We start from the raw sequence: 20,097 nt of genomic DNA on the forward strand, positions 1-20,097 counted from the left end.
GTTGTTTAAGATTTAAGACTGCAAACTATCCAGGAAATCAGGAATAAAAGACCAGAGATACAATAGGTACATGTGTTATCTAAACCGAGGTGTTTCTTCTAGAATCAGCTCCAGTTCATTTGTTTAAATATACTTCTGTGCCACTCAGCAAAGCTACTTACCATTTCAAATTTAATTTCATTTATACTTTAGCAACACCCTGTGGATAATTTTTATATTTCAGAAAGGAGGAGCACAGATAATATTGTGGGTTACCCTCCCTCACCATGTTTTTCTTTTTTGTTTCTTTTATTAAATGTTATCAACTCAGGCATGGAGTTATAAATGCCTTTCCTTTGTGGTTTTTTTTAAGCTTATTCCAGCTAACTCACTGAAGAGTTTATTTGCCTGGCAAAATAAAATAGGCTTTGGTTTTTACAGTACAGAGAATAAATGCCCCTCCTGCAAGATCCAGCTTTATGGGTTGACGAAAGATGAAGAATTACTCAGGGTTAGAGAGGACGCAGGTATTCACTAACTCATCACAATTTGAAGGACTGATCATTTGATACATTGGAACCAGGATATGCACTGGGGTTTGGTCAGCTGACTGTCTTAAAGGTATTTTAAACAGGTGTTGAAAAAACCCGCCAAATGTACAAGAATCTAAAAACTAGGAACATATAATCCATGTAAATATTACTCACTTAAGAGATGATCTAGTCTTAAACTCCACATCATAAAACCACATGCATGTAAAAAGTTGAGGAAATTACTATTAATTATTTTATTAGCACTATTAATTATTTGATTAGCACTACATTGGGTAATCTTTTTTTTTACCTAATCAGGACCCCTAGCATTAGACCAATCAAGTAAAAACACATAACTTCCTTATAATCAGAATGATTCTTCCTGCATATAAATGATAATAATATACATTGTATTTCTCAAGCAACTTAATTGAAATCTGGCAATAAGGAGGATCCTGTTAGGAATGGAAATACACTTAAATTATTAACCTGGGAACAGCTTCAGAATTTCATACACTGTGGAAGTACTGGCAAAGAAGGAAGAAACGCCTTCAGCTGAATTTCCATTAGCTGCAGTTTTCCTTCTGATGGAGACATGTTTGGAATTCTGCACAACATAAGTAAGTTTGACTGTTCAAAATCAATAATGTCAAGCTGACACTACAGAACAAAAAAAATGTTACCTTAAATGGACGAAAGAGAAGTTTAGGGAGCAGGAGAGAAAGCTAGCAGACACCTTGCACATAAAGATCTAAATGCAGGCTTTTGCAAAATCCAAAATTTAAAGGAAAGAAAAATCAAGTATCTAGCAGCAAATGCACCTCACGTGATAATCAATTACCTCATGTAAAATGCTTGAAATAAATGCTCTTAGTATGGATTATATCAGCTCTTCAATTAGGAGTAAATTCACCACCACTCAGAGAGCTTCTTTTAATTGTGTTCTTTGCGGCAACTCCCTCTCCCCTGACACTCATCATCAACCCACCTTATACAATCAGTCCCCCAATGGTGAACCTGAGAAATCAATCTGCTAATGTATAATTTGTAAAGCTCCCCCGACTAACAAATGGATAATTGATTCTTTCACAAATGCTGCATCCCAATGGATATCAAGTGGATGAACACAAAACTTAAGACTGGATTTCACTCCAATTCCGTGAGAAATGCAATATTTACAAGCTAGGAATCTAACCGTTTTAATAATTGCCTGTGACTTCATGCCTTTTAGCCATGGTTAGCAGGCAAGCAACACTCATGTTAGGAGTGTGAAAAGCAAAGCAGTGTTCAATCATACTTACAGCAAAGCTCATCTTACTTCAAGAGCTTTCCATCACTTATGCAACCTCCTTAATCAGCACTTTCATCCATTCTTTAAAAACAATTTTCAGAAACTTTTCCTAAATTAATTCAAACATTGTTATTTATCTATGTATACACATATGTACATACCCAAAGAAGAGAAACATCTATAGGTCTTCTCTGCAACAATAATATCAATCTGGATCTGCATAATGATTATGTAGCTGCTCTCCACAGTAAGGCAAGTACGTACACAGTTGAATTGTAACAAAAAAATTGTCTCCTACAAGTACCTATTTTTCATTTATCATATGTTTCATCTGCATGACATTCACATAAACAAGCATGTAAAGCTCCAACGTACAGAAATACAATCAATCAACCCACTGTTTTACACATTAGCCTACTGGAGTAAAGATGACCATTTCTATGTTTGTATCACTTCCACCATGGTGGAGGTATCTAAGTGCAAAATACTGATTTGTAAACAGAATCTGCCTCAGTTATTGTCATAACTAAGCTAAGTTCCTTGCAAAATACAATCCTAAGCCTTTCTCTAGGTAGGATGAGGAACTTGCTTGGAATAGCACCCCAAATCTTCAACTTCAAAACACTGATACCCACAGTTTTCTGACACTGAGGAACTATCTTCAAGAAGAAATTGAATGCATGCCCTTTTCTTGCCCCAGATGCTGCAGTGTTGCAGTGACTTCCACATATTTTGCGTATTTGTGGAGTTTTATTGATACAATAGAGGGAAAAGCAACTCAGAAACCAAATTCTGATGCTGTATCATGATTTACCTACAAAAAGGTAAAAGTATTTCAATGAGAAATACAGCATAGTAACAGAAAAGCTTAAATAGAAAAGGCATCTGTAAATGTTACAGAAAAATCTATTCACCACTGCCTGCTACAGAAATAGTACACAATTTACAACACTTAAACTTCATTTGATGAAAATTTACTAATATCCACACCAAAGAGGTTTAGTTCAACAATACTAGCAGCAAAATTCTGGTAAGTGAGGATTCCTGCTCCATTGCATTTCTTATAACACTATTGAATCTGTCATTCTCCAAATGAAAAATGGGAGATTATATTGGTTAGAAGAAAAGGGAGGGGGGAAAGCTGAGGAGAGTGACAAGGTCTGGGACACAGTACAATAACAACATTAACTTTTATTTTGTCTGCAGGAAGGCAGACCTTACCTACAAAAACAAAGATCTCAAAAGCTTGTCTAAAACATAAGGGAATATAAGGACAAGAAATCTCTCATATATAGTCTAAGACAGTGAGAAAGACCAAAAAGCCTACAGTGATTTCAGTATTTTCCACATCAGTGAATCTCTTAATCTTGTTTGTCAACTGCAGGGACTAAGAAAGAAAGGAAAAAACATTCAAAGAAAAAAAAGTAACAAGGGATCTCCCTAAATCTATAGTAGTTGCGAAATAATCAGAATGCTTGTCTGGGAATGATGGACCTATTATCGAAAACAAATCTATACTGAAAGCCTACACTGCTTCCTATCAGAGTTTAAGTGTTAGCTAATTCCTGATGGATCTAAAGTAAAATTTCTTTTCTGCTAAAACACTTGTATGGTAAGGAGATATCCTCCTGGGAACTCCGTGCCAAAGTAAACAAACTACTCCCATTTCCCTTCTCTGCCCAGGTCCCCTTTACCATCCTCTGTATAACTGTAGGGCTTCAACAATGTTATGTCCTAAGCCTGCCTCTACTTCTTTGTTGCTATCTGTATATTAAAGCCATCCAAGAATATGAAGCAATATTCCTCACCACACACCCATGGGGAGGGTGGCCGAAGGTCTGCAAGTGATACATACACCCCCCGTGGAAGACCCAACAAACCCTCAAGAGAAGACTAGTCCAGGCAATGTGGAGGTTCACCTCACCAATTTCTCTAACGTGCTTTCTTTTTGGAACAGTCCACCAAGCACAATGAACTTGTAAGAATTCTTCTTTGAACATTAACTTTCCACACAGGCTACTGAATTATCAAATGAGCTATGAAGAACAATCCCCAAGACATATCTAAACCTCTGCGCATGAAACTTAAGGGGTACTTTCACAGCTTGTTTCTAACAGAACATCACCATTATTGTCATTAATGTGTTTGACAGGATTTTGTAGAATTCCACTCTCAAAGTGGAAAGTATGAGATTTTACTCCATTTCTTGATAAGCCAAATTTCAGAGACATGACTGATGAAAAAGGTCAACCAGGTCATACAGTGCAAGTTCTTGTCAGGACAGGTTTTCTTTTTAGAGATTATTTTATTGGTGCTTCAACCAAACAACTTTTAAAGAAGCAAAAAGGCTCTTGACTATTCTTCTCAGGGGTCAGGCACTGTTGTGCCAACACCAGTTCCAGGAAGCTTTTCACAACAATCATGATGCTCATCCCGCTCTCTGGCACAAGACAGAGGACATCACCACATGAAGCCTAGCAACCTTGCTTCTCCAGGCATTCCATACATAGCCTGTACTTTCTTCAGAGATAGTTTTCTTTTTTCTATAAGCTCCTGAAAAACTTGCAGTAAGTACTTTATGCAGTTATTTTAGCTTGTCAGCCATTCCACTAGAGACAATGATTCAAACACAATGGCTACTGAAATCAGTGAAAAGATATCCCGCTGATGGAATCAGACAGATGCAGAAATACTATAAGGGAATGAATTCCCTTTCCTGGCTGAGAAAAATGTAAGTAGTCATATTCCTGGTGTAGTTAAATATTACACTGGTTGATCAATGTTGAAATTCAGCCAATAGCTACAGTTAAAGTGTCATTTTCCATGTTATCAACACTGGTATAGATTGGCATAAGTCAGAGCTACATGCAATAATAAACACATTTTCTGATTACTGAACGCATTGTATTCTCTTTGGACACCAACTCTGGAACATCCTTTATTTGCAATTATAAAATCTGGTCTCATAAGTCCACCAGAGTTACTCAACAACAGTCAGTGTCAGGTGTCTGATTCTTGACAGAATCCTAAAAACATATGCAAACCAAAATGGATGCAGAGGGAAGCACTAGAGTAGAAACTACGTATCGTGAAATGCTCTGTAACTTACTGTAAGCAGCATATTGTATGCCATATCCTCACTGTGACAGTAAGACAGAAAAAGGTAAATGTGAAGATTAATTGGTTCTGTGCAAGTTCCTCAATGCATTTACATACAAAGAGGCTCTATTTCAATACTAGTGAAGTGTAGACTTGATTGCATATCATAAACTTTATTTAAAGTAGATCAAAAAAGCAAACAGATTAATTTCCTCCTCCATCCATTGGTGACATTTCACAGCTCCTATCCAAAAGTGCTAAGACCTCCAGTAACAAGACTTCAATGAGCAGCCAGATTAGCGTTACAGTGCTGAATCTTCCAACACCAAAATACCAATTTCTGGCATTTCTTCTACTTTTATTTCTCTGTGTCACAGGGTATTGAGTGAAACTAACTTCCTCAGCAGCACCACAGTGGAGATGACCAGCCTGACATTAGCTATTTTTCTCAGCAGCCGTTCTGATGGCATTAACACCTGAGATGATCAAATCTGGACTGTCCACGTTTACCATTTCATCAGGAGTGAAACAAACTAACTGCTATACACACTGTCACGTCCTTTAAAACAAATAAGTCTCATCCTTCAGAAAGGAATCTTTGCTAGACTTATTAAGTTCATTATCAATAATATCTTCTCCCATGGGAGAAAATACTTAGGTTTGCCTTCATGTTTTGTTCATCGTATTATGCCCCTGTTATGTCATTATGTATTTTTAATAGTGGTCTATTTTTATTGTAAATGGAAACAAAGGACTGTAGCTCTATCATTAATGTCAACTTGTATAAAAAACCACTGTCCTCCAGAACTCAGTCTTTCTAAGAAAACATTTTCTAATGCAAATAATATTTTATTAATGCCAGAACTCTTAATAATTCTGACAAGCTAACTGCTATTATGCAATATATGCACATAAGTGCCTGTGTTCCCTATAGACAAAAATGCTATCCAGGTATAATATCCCACTTGAAAGGAAGACAGGCCTAGGAAACAGCAATATACTAGCTTCTTAGGAACCAAAACTTTCCAAATCCTCCCTGTGCTTTTAAAGGTAGTTAGGGTTTAGAAAACACAGCTCTGAGTTATCAGTCTTCTATGAAAATATTTAATCAGAGCTACCTGAAACTAGCTGCTTCATTGCTGCCAATAAAACTTTAGAACAACTTGGCACAGTGGTCCAGCTACATAACAGCAAAGAGCATTGGGGCTGGTTGAGACAGGTGTGACACTAGGTTTCTGAGATGACTGAAAAAAGGAAGCAGTGAATCACTGAACACGTCTCATGTCACTCCACATCACCTGGTCAAACCAGAAAGTTCCCAGTAGGACAGATACCCCTGATGATGAAAATCTGTGGATCTTCAAATACCAAAAAGCAGTAAAAGATGGAAGAACCTAGTAGCAGCATCTAGTCTTTCTTGTCAGGGATTAAGCCTCTGGAAGGCACAGAAAAGTATGTTCTTTATTTCACAGTTGTTTGAAATTTGTTGGTAATCTTTTGAAACTATAGGAGCCAATCACAATAAAGATTTTGCTTAAATCACAGGTGAAAAAAATATCATTGTGCATGGTTGTTTAATATGTCTTTGAAATTAGAAACTGTGTTTCTGTGTTTTTCTTAAAAGCAAATGAACTTTGTTGCCTAATATCATTGTCAAATTATGCTGCTGCATAGAGCAATTTTTTAGAGAAACGGTCAATAATCATTGTAAACACAAATTACATTTTCTAAATAATCACAAGATGAGATATACATTCAAACAGCAAATGTTACTAAACTTGGATGGTGAAAGAGTTAGAAGGAAAAAAACCCTGTTTTGTGGATTTTCATGTATCTTAATAATGTCACAACCAATTTTGTTCAAAAATGTTTAACACATGTAAATTCACTTAACAGGACTAAAGTTAAGAACCTCTTGACCTTTCACAAAAATAAGAGTTAATGAAGTCTGGAGAAAAAAGCCACTTTGGAAACTGCCCTTTATTGACCAACAATGCTATATTAAATACCACGGTATGGATATCCTTCATGTTTAGCATTCTCCTCTCATGAAACATTTTCCCCCTAGAATATTCGATACTTTAGTTGTTTTGAAAAAACACATGGAATATGATAGCACCCTACCAAGTCAAGAGAAAGTGAAGTATTTTCTATGTCTAGATTCTTGTGGCAAAACAGCATTCAGTCACTTCACCTCATTAAATGGTGACATTAAGAGATTCTTACTGAAATCAGTGACACTGAAGAGGGCTGCCAAGGTACCTGCTAAGGTACATTTACAGTTGGTCATGAAATGCAACTGACATATAACAGGATACCCATCCTGTAGAAAAGTTATTGATACTGGAGAACATAATAGGAAACTTCTTCCTATGCTTCTATTTCCTTTCCTCTCTCAAAAAAGAGGAAAACAATATGCATTTTAAATGTAATGAAGTTGTGGAAGGATCACTCTGTCCAAGGATGAGGCTGACATTCTTTTCAAAAGAAGGTACGTGGGCAACATAGTTGCTAGTGACCAGTTCAAAAGAGATGGCAGAAACAATCGCCATTCCAGATGCAGCTGATAAAATATGCAGGCTTTACACTTTAATGGAAATATATTAGATCTGCAGCATCCATGTTACTACTTCACAACATCCATATTTGCTACTTCACAAGCACCCATTTGACTCGTACGAGCTAAGAACATTCAAGAAATAAATGATGGGACCACACCATACCTTCTGTAGCTGAACCCATACTTCCAACTAAACTTTTTACATTATTCTGCACTAAGCTACAGAGTTGTTGAAGCTACAAGCTTGAAAGAATAATTGAATGAAACGGTCACACTTGCCTCAGTTTTGAGCTTATAAAAATTAATCACACATGATCCTAAAATCATTTAAAACTCCCACATTTCATCCATACTCCAAGCAACATTTCTAGTAATAACAAATGCCTTCCACATCCATCTGATCTCTTTGGTTAACTAAATTTTAAGCAACACTCCCTTCAAAGGCAAGTCAGATACAGTGGTACAAAGATGTGCAAAACATGTATGAGAGGCTGTTTTTTCTTGTTTCAGTTTAGTCAGACAAGAAACTTTTCTTAGACCTATGGAATAACGGCCGTGACACCACAACTTTTGCTGGTCTAGGCAAACTACCACAGGTACACCATGATTCCCGTTAAAGAAGTCTCCTAATCTTCAATAGCTCCACAATTCCCATTGGAAACACTCCAGGTCACAACCAACCTAATAAGCACAGTACCAGAACAAACATCATAAGACATACTTTCCAAGCCTTTATAACATCCAAAAAGCCAGACTCAAAAGGCCATCTGAGTTATTCCCACAACTACTGTAAAAACCTTTGGATTTCCAAATTATCTGCAGTTAAAATGAAAAGACAGGTAGACAGAAGCAGAAGTGCTATTAAATTGTGTGTAGACATTAAAGTCTTAAGAGCAAAATCCCAAAAGATGACACTTTTATCCGTTTCTTCCATTTGAAAGAGCTAGGGGTTAGCTTGAAACATGTAAGACATAAGAATGCACCACCCATTTGGGTGGGAGGTCCCATGGAGGTGAAGGAAACCTGTCCCTTGCATAGATACTTGCTTCTATCAAAACTTTATTTTCCTTTTTTTGAACCTACATTTAGAGTAGTCCTCCTTGTTTTGTATAAAAGACAGGGTTTCAGCTTCAAATTTAACAGGCACAGTGACACCCTGCAAATACTAATACACAGCTACCCAGATCTTTAAGTTGTGTTGCTTCACTTCATTTCCCAACTAAGTTTTCTTTCATAGGTTGACAGTGACAACTAAAATGATGTAGTTAAAAGTAATAAACAGAGAATTTTAAGTAGCCTGTCAAAGTAAGTGACATTTATATCATCTCAAACTCTCATGCAAAGCTCCATCCAAAGCAACTTCTTCATTATACAATCAAATGCAATACTTTATACAAAGTAACCTTCCCCATTGAAAGATGCTGCATTATCTCTCACAGCAGTTAGCAGGTTCTGCATAATTTCTAGCATTTGGTGCTTAACACACCCATTTCTTTGTTAGAAGTACTTTTTTCTTTTTTAACAAAATCTTGCCAAGGGACATCAAGTCAACTGAAACCTCTGACATTTTGTTTGCAGTCTGCTGATTTATCAGCAAAATCCACAGGCCACAGACTGACCTTCAAGCAAGGTCTTGCTCCAGAGGTTGGAGACTGCCATAACTTTAATACACTTGAGGGCAACAATACCACCACAAAAGGAACTCCCTTTCAATTTTTCAAGGTAGCAGAGATGACCTAGTGATTTTGGATTTCTACCACTCTGATTTAAAAACTATAAATAAATAGTTTGTTCTACACAACGTGAGATAATTAGGAAAAAAAGGTGGGGTTTGGAAAGAAATGCATGGTATAAAGGAATGCTGCCAGAAGACTTTGTTCTTTCTGAAATTCCAGCAGTCTTATATAGCTCACAAATATTGCATGCTAAAAGACTTCAATTTCTTTGCACTAACAGAAGCTTGAAAACACTATTTACATTGTTTTCTGGAATCGTGCATCACCTCTAAAACACCTGCAATGCATTAAACATTTAAATCCTCCCTACTTATAAAATACGCAATCTTTCCCCTTCTAACAGACTATCACTGGCACCAGCCAAGAGTTCTTACCATTTTTGCTTTAAGCTTGATGTTTATTAGAAGACCAGAATGGGGACGAGTTTTCCTGCCTTTTGAAAGGTTTTTGATTTGTTACTTAACTAAACATGTTTGCACAGCTTTGTTCATATCTACAAGTCCTTAATCCAAGAGATGTCAGTTGAGGCAATAATTATATTAATAAATTGTAGACAGTCTAAGAAGAAAAGAAAGATGGAGAGACATGTGGAATTAACGTGCTGTGAATCAGTCCTGCATCATCCTTTGTCACTGGCATTAGATAAGGCTTTTTTTCTCCTCTTCTTGTTGCCTTTTAGTAATAATTTTCAGTGCATTTGACACATTTCATCTCACTCAATGCACTGAACCCTAATACAAGAGAACACCAGTTTGTCAAACATACGTTATTTGAGGATGCATACCAGTTAATCTTAGGCAGCTGACATCGTCAAAGACAGCCACGCTGGCAAGAGCTAAATACACACCAGGCAAGGAGGTGAGAGGGACTGCAAGAGCACAAGCATGGTTGTTGAGATACCAGCACCACCCAAGGCCAGAGCCCCCAAATTCCTGTCTCAATTTTTCCCAAACCACACCTCTCACAACAATTTCAAAGCATGAATTCCCACTGCTGCTGACAAGAGGAGTTGCAAACCGGAAAAACTAGTCGTCCACTTGACACAGGATTCAGCATCGGATATTGGAAGAGCTGGATGAGAGCAAGACTTTATTCTGAAAATACTTTTTAGATGTTTAGTTTCACAAAAGCCTGTGTGAATATTTATGGGACAAAGTCAAGCAGACAATTAAGTCTTTGCAGCACCAGGGCCAGTATTTGTAATCCAAGACACCCACACTGATTTGCTGCTATGGACATTATGGAACACAGTTGTAAAAGGTTTTTCAAACAGTAAGTGTGTTACAAGAGCAGAACTTCTAGGGATGCCGAGCTTTACATTTTATTGTTTCTTACAACTTGAAACTTGAGCTCAACTTAAAATGCCAGATGCATTCAGTCTTTAACAGGAGTGCTATCATTCAAAACTTAGCCATTTTAGAGCTTATGCAACATACTGATAAGTTTTCTTCCTCATTTTGCTGCAAATCCTGAGATCAGTATCTATTTACGTTTTATAATTTAACTCAAATGCAGGTGTGAATCAATACAGAAAATAAAGGGTTTATTACAAAGGAAAAATTCATATTTCTTCAATTTCCAAGCCCATTTATATTTTTGAACATAGTTACCTGGCATTAGGAAAGAAAAACAGAAATCAAGAAGACTATGAGAGCAGTAATGGTATTTCTAATATGAACTTGCTATTAAAATGAATTTTAAAAAAAAGGTTAAAGTAAAAACCTCTCTCTCCATTCTGGTTTATTTCACATACTAACTGTATTTCAGACCTACTGACTTTTAAAGTTTCCCATGTACAGCTTGATTTTGCTAATTACACATTTAACAGATGTATAGAAAAGTAATTAATTTTTCTATTCCCTAACTTTGCTTTAAAAAAACACCCAAAACAAACCCCCACCCCCCTGAAAAATAATGACCCAAATGTGGAACAATTCCTTCAATTACATAACTGATTTCTTCTGGACAAAGGGCTTCACATTGTTACTCTGACTATTAACTTCTGTCATATCATAAAACAAAACATCTGCTAAAAAGATGCTTTCAAAAAGAAAAATGTGTAAAAGACACTCCTCAGGTACACTGCTTACTGCAAACAACGAAAATATTTCAGTGGTAATACTGCTATTTTTTTTACTCAAAACAACTTTTATAGACTACTAATTTCATAATCAGTAACAACGGATACTGTCCCTGCTAATAACTTCAGGGTAAAATCATATCTGCCATTCCACCAATGAAAAAGGTTCTCAGAAGGAATTTGTTCATTTTGGACCAGGGAAAACAACAAGCAGAAATACCACTAGAGAAAATAGGCTTTGCCCTGGCACATTTACAAGGAATGCTTTGTCCTTACATGACTTCAGGAACTAATTCACTTTCTTCACTAGAAAGGGTTAGGTTTTTTGGGGGATTTACCACATGGTAACACTCTAATGCAAATTCCCTAGGAGGAAACACAATGAACAGGCATTTGTAGAAGAGAAAAGAAGGAAGACCCCACTGAATGCTTTAATAATGATGCTTCTAGTCTGCAGTCACACATCTTGAAAAGTTCAGGTTAGAAGGAAGATATTCTGACAAACAGCAGCCAGTTCAGAATAAACTGTCTACAAGTTCAACAGTCAACAACATTAATTCGGTAAACTTCTCAGTTTAAGTAGCCACGTATGTCACAGAGCTGCCTGCTTTTCACCTAGGCAGCCTGTTGTGTTCTACAACACTAAATAGTTCTTTGAAAAACTTTTCTTTTAAAGACAAGTTGTCCTAGAGGAAAATCTTTTTTTCTAATTTGAAGAAGAACAAGAAAAGAAAAAAAAAGAAGCACCCTTTCCACCTCATCCATGATGTAATCTGTTGCACTGGAGACATGTACATTACAAAAAGAGACATAAACATTACTAATAGAATCCAAGAAACATTTCTTTTTCCTATTCTCCATCTCAAAAATTAGTTTCTACTCAAACAATAGTTTTGAAAAGAAATCATTGCCATCTCTACAAGGAGACAAAGCACAAAAATCTTCATCCTGAAGCAGGCTAAATTTGGAAAAGTAAACACCTTAGAGCAGAAAGTAGATTATAAAGCCCAAACTTAACTTCATCCTAAGAAATCAACCTTCCAGCAGGCACTTTTAATTAAGGAATAGGACTTTTAATTAAGGAAAAGCAAAGAAAAGAATAGCAGATTTGGGAGAATAGGTATAAAGAGGATGCAGGAATTTTGTTTTATAGTCTCTGGCAGACAACAGGTCCCCTTGTTCCTTGCTCTACACCTAGGCAGTGCCCTAAGCCTTTAGAAAAAGAGGATTTAATCTCTTGGAACCAGTGGGAGAGAACAAGGCACTGGGAGAGAACAAGGCATTGGTGGTTCACATAAGAAGAAAAAAAAGGTAGTTCTACAAATGAACTTTTCTAAACACCTTACACAGACTGGAAGAAATACAAGTCTAAGACATTTAGTGCCAGACTCAACAGAAAATCTACACTTCATCTGAGTGAGTCTCTGAGTCAGTCTTCTACCGCAGCAGTGGAAGAGCAGAATTCAGGTTCACTTTAATCTGACCTGTCCCAAATAGAGAGTTTCTCTTACTTTGCAGAGAAACTCTATCAAGTAGCATGCATGAAAGGTAATCAGAACTGCAAGTGAGACACCAAAAGCTTTTACTCTTTGGAAATGCAGTCAGCATCTCATTTGCAGGAGTGACGAATGTACAAAATTAAAAGAAATAGAAGAACACAATTAGCTTGACTTTAATTAATAGCCAGGAAGGTCATTGCCAATCTGACCAATATTAAACCTAAAATCTTCTCCAAAAGCTGTGCCTAGGAGTTTATGTTCCCCCTACTCCCTTATTCATAATTAAATTTTTCAAGAATATAAATCAAAACCTTTCACCCCACCCATGCAGCTAACAGCTTTAGAACACGTTCTCTTTGCAAACACATCCTCATCTTGTGATGGTTTCTCTGACAAGTGCTTAGACTGCTATAAGAAACCAAAGCTTGGCAACTAGATTTTGTGACAGTGTCAGGAGGAAAAAAAATTGCTAATTCTATTCCACCCAACTTCCAAGGAAGACAAGGAATTTGTAAATAATCAACAAATATCCACAATTAAAAGGAACATATAGTACTCTAGAACAGAGTTTAAATTTAGCATTTCATTCATCTACTACTACCAGGAACCACAATAAGGAAAAAGTCTGCTTCTTTTCCTTCAATCAATACAAACCTGTAAGAATTTAAATTTCAAAACATTTATATAAAATATTAGCGTTACATATTTGCAACAGATAAACTGAACCAGCAAGGTAATCAATCAATTTCAAATTACTTGTGGCAACTAGCTAAAGTGATAGTTCACACACTAATAACTGACAATAGTCACCTAATGAACAGGTTCATGCCTTATGGAAGTCACAAGCTCCTGGGTTACATTTTTAATAACAGCCTCTTACAGTCATAAATATGTATTTCCTCTTCTGTTTCATGAAAAAGTTTATTATATGTAAATTGAGATTTGCTCATCATAGAACCATCCAGCATAACTTCTTTTTGCAAGGACCATACACTGCTTCTCATGTTACGGAATGCATTAATATAATTTGTGATGTAACAGGAGCGTTAACTTACTCATTTCTTAGTACATTGCAGCATTTTTACATCCTAGTAAATGGGTTCTAAATAATGTCATACTTACGACATCAAACTTCTGTGTGATGTTCCCCTGGACATCAAGTAAATAAACTTTGCCATAATGTGTTCCCAGTGCCAAAAACTGTAAAAGAAAGAGACTGATTACATAAACAAAAAGACACCACAACCAATACTACAGCAATGTTAAATGAACTCCAGGATGTTTAGTAGATTAATTATTAGCAATACTGTGGAAAAGAAAAAAGCCCACCACTTTCTATAGAGAAAGGTTATTTTAACTATACCTAAAGAATAAAACAGGGCTTCAAGCCCATATTACTTTGATAGTGCAAGTTAGCTGTCAGAATGAGTCATGAGGACTCTCATCCACTGACAACTAATGGTGTGTCTACAGTCTGTACACACTGGCTGATGGACTGTGGCAGCAAATTAAAAATGCAGTGTGAAAGCAAGGACCAACAGAGATCTGAAATAGTTCCTAGAAATAGTTTCTGCAGCTTTGTTTTAACCATAATAATTTCTTTGAGCTTTATTTATTTATTTATTCATCCTTCATTATTAACATGAAAACAAAGCATTCAAACACAGCAAAAGGGCACCAAGAAGCCACTGGTAAAATAACAGCTGAATTACGGAAGGTCTCTGACAGTGCATTTAGGCACACAGATAACCACTGGATTTGCTCTCCTTCACATAGTAACACTCCTAAATCGAATATTTTCAAGACAAATACACTTTTTCACAGGAGTTTCACTCTAAAAAATAACAGCAAAATAAAGAAATGTCCACACAAATGCATGCTACTACAAAACTTATTTTGATACAAAATAGAAGGGAACTGATTCTGAGAGATATGCTGTTAATTGAGCCATGTGAACTACACCTAAACTGAAAAGGAAGAACTTTGGTACTACTTGATTTATGACAGAGGTTTCTTTTATTTGTCCCCTCCCTACCCCACTTTCAGCATTACTCAAATAGTCTAGGCTACTCAATTCTCTGTATTTCACTGCATGTGAGCATGCTTCATTGCAACCTATAATGAAATGCTCAAATTTACAGGCACTGCTAAGCGTGTCAGTCAGGCAGCACAATCTTTAAAAAATAACCTTACAGAAAGTCAAGGTTTAAAAGGATTTATCAAAATGCAATTGCTTAAAATGAAATTTCAGTTCAGGCACTTAAAATATGAAGCTACATTAAAAGGAGTCAAGAAAGGGAAAGAAGGGGTTCATTAGAAATTCATTCCCTGCAATGCCTTTCACTCCTGCAAGGTTGCCTTTTTTCAGGAAGAAAAAAGTCCCCTGGGTAAAAAAATCAATACTGGTTAATAAAACATCAGGTGTGCAGACATAACTAGGTATGACTATTCCACTGCACAGGCCTGCTTGAATGCACCAGGTGCCATGACGATTAGTCATCCAGTGCAGACAGCAAGCCTGGTGAAAATATGATGCTTTACCAGCAAAAAGAAAAAAAAATAATCCTGGGAGGAAATTAGTCTGAACACAGAAGCCAGCTTTCAGGATTCTCAGTAAACTTAAACTGCTTTAATCAGAGACATATTATACACATTATGGTATAATTTTGCTAATGATGACACTTTAACAAGGCTTTTCCTGCTCTTGCAAGGCAGAAAAACCCCTAAAAACCCAACGAAAATGAAACAGAAACACGCTCACAAAATCTATAACCCAGCTTCATTTTTAAGCTCTCTGTTGTAAGAGACCTATTCCTAAAAGACTGCAGTACCTGGCTTCTAACAATATTGATCCTTCTCATAAATAGTGTATCCAGTTTGCTGGAAAACTGAAAGAGCTGGGATACTCCTACAGTTTTCCTGTATTGTCATATTTTGTGACACTATAGTAAAAGCTGTATCTGTGCACATCCTTACAGAAAAATCCTGTTCATCTCTCAGCTTTCAGAAATTACCTGAGACTTGTGAATATAAGGTAACAGAAAAAGGCCACAGACAAGAAGGAAAGCCTTGACTATTTTCCAAATATCTGTGTAATTCTAAGTCATCAAAAACATTTTAAAAAGACTTATTGTTTTCATTCACACAGTTAAAATACAAGCTTCATCTTAAGAGCCTCTTGAGCCATGGCAACAGTCCTCTGAGGAAAAGAAACATAGCACAAGTCAATCTAAAAATATAGCCAAATAATAAAGATAGATCCCTCAACAATAACTGTTAAGGAGATATTACTGGGTATGAAAAAAGATAGATTCAGAAAATAGCTATTATGTTTTACATACTAATAGTTAACAAATCCTTAACTCATAATTTCAGATCTCTTCAGCATGCCTCAATATTTTAAAATGTTTTCCAGTATTTATAAAAGAGAAGAAAACTTCTAAAATACAAAGCAATTGTTTAAAACGCTAAAGAAGCATATGAAGTTTCTTTAAGAATAAATGAATAATTCTTCATCAAATTTCTTTACTATGCATTGTCCAACTATCAGCTGTCCCTATCATTCTCTTGCATGTCACAAACCTTAGCACATGCGAAGTTTCCTCTCCTTGGTTTTAACATATTAAATCAGGGAAGGGGAACAGGGAAGTGTTAGTGTGATACCTCTCAAAAAAAACCAAACCAAAACAAACAAACAAACAAACAAAAAACCACACCAAAAACACTCAAAAAAACCCCCAACCAAACAGAAAATATTTTAATTACTTCCTTCTACACTGTATTAACATAAACTCACCTATCTTCCACAGATGAATATATGCTAAGTTCCTGGCCTGATCAAGTCTGTCTTCAGTGATTCGCTGTATAAATAAGCACAGTATATACCAATTTCCTTTCAGAGGAAAGGAAATTTAGGACTGTATTTCAGTTCTAGAGAGATCTACTGTTAACTGAACCATGCGAACTACTCATTTTATCACTGAGAAAATGTGGATTGTTCAATACAGGCTTAAGGTGAATTTTGTTTATGTTAGTGTTGTCTTGCACTGCAAGTCTAGATTTGGCATCACTTGTACACAGAAATATACTGATGCATTATAAGCACAGCTAAATATATAAAACCAAGCAGAAGTTTTATCTCAGCCACAAAGTCACATAATACCTTTTCATGCACTGTCATGCAGCTGGCTGCATCCTTCTGGAGAATTTCAGTCACTCCATTAGAAAGCCGTTCATACTTCAGCTTAGGTTCTTCTTCACTCTCATCTTCCTAAATTTTTAAGAGTGCAAGGAAAAGGGAGCAAGAGAGAAAAAACAACAAAAACATTTAGATGTTTATTTTAGATACAAACAAATTAAAAGATACCCCAAAACTATCACACAGCAACAGGTGAAGATGGATCACTGCTATCTCTTCATAACAGCCATTACAATCAAAAGCCAAACTTCCACATTTTTATCATCTGAGGGGGTTTGGGTTGTGCTTTTTTGTTATTGGTTTCTCTTTTTACTCCAAAGTTCTGAGTGCAAACAAAGACTGTATAGCAGCATATCAATTCAGCTGTAAGAGGCACTTAGTTGATATCTAAAAAGCAGGTAAAAATGTACATGTGTACTTTATTACATAAAGTTAGTCATTTGTAATTTAGAAGTAAAATACAAAAAAGATGGATATGAAAATGAATGATGATAAAATAAAGTGTGCCACTGTAGCCACAAAGAACTGAAAGCTGAAACATGCAGGTTACAAGAAACTTCACGACCTTTACAAGATGCTGCACCTCTGTAGGTAGGATAGAGGCAAAACGCTGTGAACAAAAATAAAAAAGAATCCACTAGGAATAAGTTAATTGTATAAAACCCACCAATGGGTTTATGTTAAAAAATAAATAGTATAAACATGTCTTGGAAAAGGATCTGGACACAGCATGTTCCTATGAATCACCCTTATCATGTACATGTTAGGATCTTTTTCTGGTAAATACTGAGGCTTTTCTCTCTTTTTCTTTTCAAGCATGTTAGGTATTATCCCCCAATCACTACTTAGATGCAAAAAAAGATGATGGTTCAAGGGGTTGGTTCAGTGAAAAGAAACCAAACTAAAAAAAACAAAAACAAGCAGCAAATTTATTCATCTTAAGAACACCACACATATTTATCTCTTAGGAAAAGAAAATCCAAGGTGCAAAATAGCTCTCTGGTCATAGGTATCTATCTGTAACAGATGGTCTAACGAAGTATAGTGCCAAAGAGAGATTCCATAGGCTTCAGTCTCAGTTAATACTATACTTGCATATATACATATGTGCATATATACAGAAACCCATATATATGAGTGAGACCCCTTGGTCCTCACTGGGAAACAGTATACCTGTAATAATATTCTCCTACGCTCACTATTGGCTCTAATGAACAGATCAACATTGAGTATGTTTTCCACATAAAACGCGTCTCTCATTTCTAGGCAACCAGAATATAACAATGCAGGGCTCTAATTAAAGGAATGCCTTTACTTCCCACCAACCACTGCCTTCCAACCCCTAAAAATGCACAAGGTCAGCCTATGGCAGAACTGCACTTGTACAACATTTTCTTATAGGTAATGATGTGAACATGTTAACTGGTTAATAAAACATATTTTGTTCAAACTGCCTTTGGAGTACTAAAGTCAGTCTTTCCCAAGTAAAATATTATGGCCATTTACCATGTGTGATACCATCATATATGGTAATACATACACAACCTCATAAAAAACACAAAACCCATACCTATGGAAACATTCAGTATTTAGCCCCATGCTTATATAAATACACTGCAAAGAGAGTCTGTTTTAAAATGTTGTTTGAGAGTTTTATGACAGAATACAAATGAGATTAATAAAGGCATGTCAGCAGCGCATGACGTAGGAGTCTGAAGTGAGGTGTCAAAATGTCCACCAAAAACAATTTTATTCAGTAAATCTAACACTGAACAAAGTTGTTACTAGACAGAATGACAATGTCAAATTACAGGGCTGTATATAAATCAGTCAAATTCCTTGTGCCTACAGATCCTTAATAAATGGCTACAATGCAGAGGGAGGTGGTAAAGTCAAAGAAAAAAGCATACATGCGATGGAAGGAGGGCGTAAGGAAGTATGTGTCCATTTTACACAATTAATGCATTACTTCATTTTATACATTCCTTACAAAGATTACACTTGAAATGCATGGGTAATCACTGAATAAATTCGTAAAAGTAAAAATTGAACTCCAGTCATCTAGTTTTTATAAGATTCCACGTGTTGCTGGGGTCTGGACATTCAATGTGCAACCAACATGAAAAGTTAATTCTAGTCTCTTGAGTAGTTTGCATAAAATCATTCATCCATGGACCATTAGAAAAAGTTACTGTAAATAAGTTTTGCCTGTCCTATTTATGAGTGAAAACTAAGTAATTTTTCTTGCACATGCATATACAAAAAAAAAAAATATTTTCAAAAGTCAGTGCACTGAAGCATTCTGCCAGTCTTCAAAATAAGTAAATAAAATGAAGACTTCCAAATATTAAGCATGATGATGTACTCATTTCATGCTTTCTTGACAGAAAGTAAAAAAAAAGGTGAATTGAAATGGGGTTGGGGCACTTTACTGTAAACAAAATGAAATAAAAAAAGGTGATTTGTGAAAATTCAAGATTTCTCTACTGCTTCAGACTGATATATTAAATGCATTTGATGATCTCTTATTTAGAGTATCAGAGTTTAATAATTTTAAAGCTATTTTTCTATCAAGAAAAGCTTTTATGCAGTATGAATTTCTTAAGTAAACAAAGTCCATTGTTAATAAAGGCAAATCAATATTTTTTTTAATTTTAATAATCCTGAAAACCCACAAATAAAACCATCAGCAGCCTGAGTTGAGATGTCAGTTAGCTGCGTTTCTATGACAACCTAGAGGAACAGTACAAGTCCTGACTTGCAGCAAAGCTAAGACATAAACAGAGTGACATTTACCCCATACAAGAGAACTCACAGCTTTCCTTTTTTAAGGGAAAAAATAGTGGAAAAAAAAATCAATTGCTGAACTCACATGGATTTTTACTAAGTGTACGACACTTTTATTTAAAGTCTTTTAAACCATCCTAGAGAATTCTAAATATTTGAAAATAAATTTTATAGCACTGCTTTTTGTACCACCACTTAACACTTCTCCCTTATTTTCTGCCTAAAAATACCTGAAACAGCACCAAATTTTGAGATTCTTGACAGATGTATTAAGAGAAAAAGAAATAGATACTGCACAAAATATGTAAAGCACTCCACTCATGGCATCCTTAAAT

The 20,097-nt window shown here is 35.9% G+C and overlaps 1 protein-coding gene across 2 annotated transcripts in view; it reads right to left on the bottom strand.

Moving 5' to 3' along the window:
- VPS41 (VPS41 subunit of HOPS complex) overlaps window positions 1-20,097 on the bottom strand; it is a 104,192-nt gene that overhangs the window by 69,666 nt on the left and 14,429 nt on the right. The window contains exons 3-5 of one of the 2 annotated variants that reach the window (XM_050319954.1): window positions 17,541-17,585; window positions 16,940-17,047; window positions 13,900-13,977 (exon numbers count right to left, since the gene is read on the bottom strand). In XM_050319954.1, the coding sequence (XP_050175911.1) occupies window positions 13,900-13,977; window positions 16,940-17,047; window positions 17,541-17,585 (231 nt within the window). The remainder of the gene's footprint in view (window positions 1-13,899; window positions 13,978-16,939; window positions 17,048-17,540; window positions 17,586-20,097) is intronic. The other variant, XM_050319962.1, reaches the window with a different exon arrangement.

The sequence above is a fragment of the Myiozetetes cayanensis genome, unplaced genomic scaffold, assembly GCF_022539395.1.
Source record: "Myiozetetes cayanensis isolate MyiCay16 unplaced genomic scaffold, myiCay2020 scf1, whole genome shotgun sequence".
Taxonomy (NCBI): domain Eukaryota; kingdom Metazoa; phylum Chordata; class Aves; order Passeriformes; family Tyrannidae; genus Myiozetetes; species Myiozetetes cayanensis.